Here is a 4,835-nt window from a genome sequence, read left to right on the forward strand (position 1 = left end):
ATAAGCCCTAAAATTTAAAAAATAGCAAATATTATATATAAATTGAGGAAAACATCTATTTTACTATATATTTTAAAATTTCTATTAATTGCCAACTAAATTCAATATTTAATTAAGAATTTTTAGAGCATTAATATTCACCATTAATTCTAGAATCTTTAACCTTTCAATTTCATTTATATATATTTAATTAAGAATTATTAGAGCATTAAAATGTTCTATTTTGTTCTATTCTAAAAAAAAATTGAATTCCATAAATATTTATTTATATCTATGCATTTATTTATTTATTATCCTATCTAATTACAACTTATAAGAGCATTTTAGAAAATATTCTCTGCTTATCTAATGATGCACAGCAAATTTAGAGAATATTCCCAGAATACAGAGGCGTGATGAGTTTTATATGTAATGATGATTTCACAATGAGTTTATCACATCCAGCACTTGGTCAGAATATGAAGGGAAAGAAAGGCGAGTATCGGAATCACACCGAATGCAAGTTGCCGGGCAGCAGCATTGCATTTGTCTGGCGATTGCTCTGACCACATAAACAAACTACCATATCTTGATTTTGCCAACAGTTCCTCAATGATTACTTTAGTGCTGTTATCAACCTCACGTAAACGCGTGAAAATCTTTACGGACGCAAATGGATAAGTTGTACCATATCCGCAAATCACTGTAATGTAGCTGGGTTCGCTAACGACCACTTTGTATATGACCACGGGTTGTTTGCTTGAGCCGTAGTAAACGTTGAAGATGCCTTTGGACGCACTATCATCCCAGGGAAATTTCTTTGGCTCCTTGACAGCCCGATTCGATCCATCATGTGTGTCAATATACTCCAGATATAGTTCAATATCACCATTATCCACACTGTCTGGCACCGTAACATTGAGACAGGCTAACGCAGGGGTTGCAGGCGCTCTTCCTGCCTCATACCATAGACCCTCCATCTGTGAAACAGGAAAGTCACAATTAGTAAGATCGTCATTAAGTTATAGAGAGTGGATTTCAAATTTGTAATATGCGATCTATTATATCTGTGCAATGATTTTATAGATCATAGATTGCACTCCCTAATTACGAATTAAAGTTGTCAATTCAATGATTCAATAAGGATCAAAGATGACATAGCACAATAGAGTGCAACAAAGATCTCTGATCGCAGCTCATTAAACATATGATATGTTAGGCAATCTATTAGATTTTTGATTAAATGATGTGCGATATCTCTTTAATGGTCATAGATCATAGATTACACTCACTAATTACAGATGGCAAATCAATGATTCAATATAACCATCAAAGATCACATATCACCATTCAACAATTACAACTGATCGCATCTCATTATGTTATGCAATCTATTAACTGTTAAATAAAATTTATGCGATATCTGTTTAATGATCATAGAACATGGATCATCGCAAATCGAGAAGGATCAATGCAACAGAGATCACTGATCGCAGATTATTCAAAGCTCTCTGATGACAAATTATTGAACACAAATTATAACAAATTATATATTGCATACTAAAAATATAAAATCCAAGATCTTTTTAGATTTACAGTTTAATTACTTACTGTTTCGATATCAAATGTTGACGGCTGATGGTTACGGCAATTGAAATTTTCCAGTGAGTTTAAGTCAAGACCGTGCGTCCAACTGATTGCCAAAAGCAACACAATTAATACTTGTGCCGCCATTCGTAGATGTTTTCTCTTGTGAATCCGTTAAACAACTGAAAATAAACGGTTTTGTTGTTGATGAATAACTACATATGCTTATCAGGAACCACTGGAAGTGTCGGCTAAAGAAAGAGAGCGCAGAGAGCCATGCTCACAACACATGGTGAAATCGACCATGGAAATCTAAGTGTAAATGCTCACAACTGACATATGGTTAGTATATGTTATAAATGCATTATCAATGAGGCGCGTCATTGACGTATAGTAGCTCTATTTGATTTCGATTGATGGCAATACGTAATCTTAATAAAGCAATTGACGATCGCGGTCATTCGCACTTTAATACTAACATTGGATAAATTTCAAAAGTGTGCACATGACTATCAGAAATATGATGCAAGAGCTGAAAAACCTTGTTTAATCGTATTTTAGCCCCAATTTACCAATAACTTACCAAAGTCTTACAATACATTGTCTACTTTGCGCTTTGATCGTCGCAAATTAAGACTTACAAACACAACATAAATCGAACAAATTATAAAAAGCTTGTTATACACACCAATATTTAAAAATAAGTATCTAATAGTGCAGTAATAAAAAGCCAACTACAATTTATATAATTTCTTGTTGAAAATGTGAAAATTGTGAAATTTGAAAAACAATTTCTGACTCAGCATTCAATGTTAAATGTTCTGGTAACATCTAATTTGTCTGTCCGTCAGTCCATTCGTATGTTATCTATGTATACATATGTAGATCTCATAGACTTTTTATGATGCTTATATTTGGACGCCTCAAATCAAGGAAATCCCATTGAGCCGACAGCTAGTATTGATAAATAAAACGTTCGATTTCGATTGTAATGCTTCCAATGCACTTTCTACCAAAATGTCTGTACCCAATTCGCACTTAATCGCGTTCGCTTATCAGAGATAAGGCTATTGAGAGAACTCGTCTATTGAGTCACTCATTTCTCCCTTATCTTATAGTATGAAGGCAATACTGCCAATGTTGAGGGCTGCCAAGTTATCAGGCAAACGTCTCAAATAAATAGCTAGTTAAATAATAGTGAATTAAAATATTTATTAGATTTCAGGCAATATTAAATGCAATATAACTTAAATAGAAAAAAATGTAAACTTCTTCGTTAATAAAACAAACATATTTATACGAGGGTTGCCATTTAAGTTTCTAACCTAGGTCACTTCTAGCCATATTAGGACCAATTGGCTATTTCCCAAAAAAAATTTGGACTTTTATCGATAAAAGCTCCATACAACTTTTTCATGTTCGACCACGTTTGATATCGATAAACGATTAATCAAAAACTCGGCAGAGAAATGGAATTAACTCGTGAAGCAATAATTTTTCACAACTTTCGACGTGGATTATCACGACAAAAGTGTATCGATGAACGTAAATCTTTGTATGGCGATGAAGCGCCATCTTATAGCCCTATGATAAACTGGCTTAGTGAATTCTGGCCGATGCTCGCTCGAAGACAAAGGTCGAGAAGGTCGTGTAAAAGCAGTCATTGTGCCAGAAAACATTGATGCCATGCGTGAACTGATAATGCAGGATCATCATGTGACATATCGTGAGATAGAGACATCCTTGGACATTTCTTCCACCAGAATACATTCGATATTGCATAAACACCTGGTCGTAAAAAAGGATTGTTCTCGTTGGATCCCGCTCAATTTGACAATTGCTCAAAAAAATAAATAGCAACCTTCGTACAATACTACACCAGCTTTAATTTGTTGACTTTTCAATCAAACCTAAATGATCGATTTAAGATGATTAGAGTCGATAAAATTTCAGCCTCCTTGTTTTTACCGCTTTAGGATTATAGTTCAGTTCGTCAGTAAGTCAGTCTGTCACTTCTAAAGACTTTCTGTATAGCACTTAACTTCTAGCTCATTACTCAAACATATTTAAGCTATATCATACCAGTTCATTCCACTGGATCTTATAAGGCAACATTGAACACCCGTTAAATTAAGATTGCAGCCTCAAGATCTTACCGGTTAACGTTGCAAGGAAAAAAAATTTAATATAAGCCATACAACAATCTTAAATGCGCGATTTTAGTTGGTAATATTACAGCCCACCCTGTCTTACCTTTTAGGTACTTAATGGTTAAGTCAGTAAAGAAGTGAGTCAGTCATTTATATAAGTAGATTTTCGAGTCAATTGAATCACTTTCCTTTAATATTATACTATAATTAAGTAATTTAAGTATAATTTAAATACTTGACGGTTAAGTCACTAAATAAGTCAGTCAGTCAGAGCAACCCCATTTGGAGTCAATTAAATCACTTTCCTTTACTAATATAATCCTCCATTTATCAGCGATTAAGCACCTCGTTTTAAAGATAAAGATTTGAACCATTTAAACGATGTATGACATTCGTCGCAAAACTTGTTGGCGCATTTGCTGCATTTTTCTTTTGTTTGCCGAGCTCGAGTTCGCTGCTTAAATATGCTGTTCTAGCCAAGCGCTAAAGCAAAAATCTGGTAACTTTGAGCATGCTAAAAAAATAGACGGACTTTTTTTGCAAATATATAAAAAAAGAGCAGAGCAGAGCAGAGTGAAAAAGGAAAATGCTGGCACAGGGCAAACATGCGAAACTATTAAAAACATGTCTTTGTCCTTTGGCTTTGGCTTCACATAATGAAATTCCTTTGCAGCCTGCGATGCTCCTCCTGCTCACTGGGATGTTGCCACTTGGCGCTGTTCCTTCAGTATCAATCTAGGTGAAATATTAACAAGCGACCGAGTCGCAGTCACAGTCGCCGCCATAGTCCAAGTAGGAGCAGTAGGAGTTAGGAATCTGCAGTTTCATGATATCAGGCCGCGGCGGCGGCGGCGTCTGCGACAGCAGCTCATAAAAATTCCTGGCGACAAAGCAGCTTCCCCCACGCCGCTGATTTCCAAAATGAAATCCATAGGAAAAGGGGGCAACTTAGATGGAGGCTGGTTTAAAGCGAGAACAGACGCTGAAACAATAGACTTGAGTTGAGTTGAGTTGAGTTGACTTAAATTGATTTCCAGACGCTGCGACGCGACGTTTAGGGAAATGCAAACTTCAACATCCGCCAGCCTTCATTCTTCCCCCGCAATACTCAGACTACAA

At 35.6% G+C, this 4,835-nt stretch overlaps 1 protein-coding gene across 1 annotated transcript; it reads right to left on the reverse strand.

Moving 5' to 3' along the window:
* Positions 1 to 260: 260 nt before the first annotated feature.
* On the reverse strand, positions 261 to 2,304 carry LOC117574159 (uncharacterized). Its single transcript, XM_034257844.2, has 3 exons — positions 2,150 to 2,304; positions 1,591 to 1,748; positions 261 to 959 (listed from the first exon to the last, which is right to left on the reverse strand). Exons 2-3 carry the CDS (start codon positions 1,711 to 1,713, stop codon positions 435 to 437), a joined length of 648 nt encoding a protein of 215 aa, XP_034113735.2. The 5' UTR covers positions 1,714 to 1,748; positions 2,150 to 2,304; the 3' UTR covers positions 261 to 434.
* Between the last annotated feature and the right edge of the window lie 2,531 nt (positions 2,305 to 4,835).

This window comes from Drosophila albomicans, chromosome 2R (assembly GCF_009650485.2).
Source record: "Drosophila albomicans strain 15112-1751.03 chromosome 2R, ASM965048v2, whole genome shotgun sequence".
NCBI classification, from domain to species: Eukaryota; Metazoa; Arthropoda; class Insecta; order Diptera; family Drosophilidae; genus Drosophila; species Drosophila albomicans.

What these genes read in the sequence shown, in the direction of transcription:
- LOC117574159 (XM_034257844.2), bottom strand. Translation starts at nt 1,713, where the DNA reads ATGGCGGCACAAGTATTAATTGTGTTGCTTTTGGCAATCAGTTGGACG. An exon ending in CAACATTTGATATCGAAACA is followed by an intron (nt 960 to 1,590) that starts GTAAGTAATTAA and finishes CCTGTTTCACAG; the next exon opens with ATGGAGGGTCTATGGTATGA.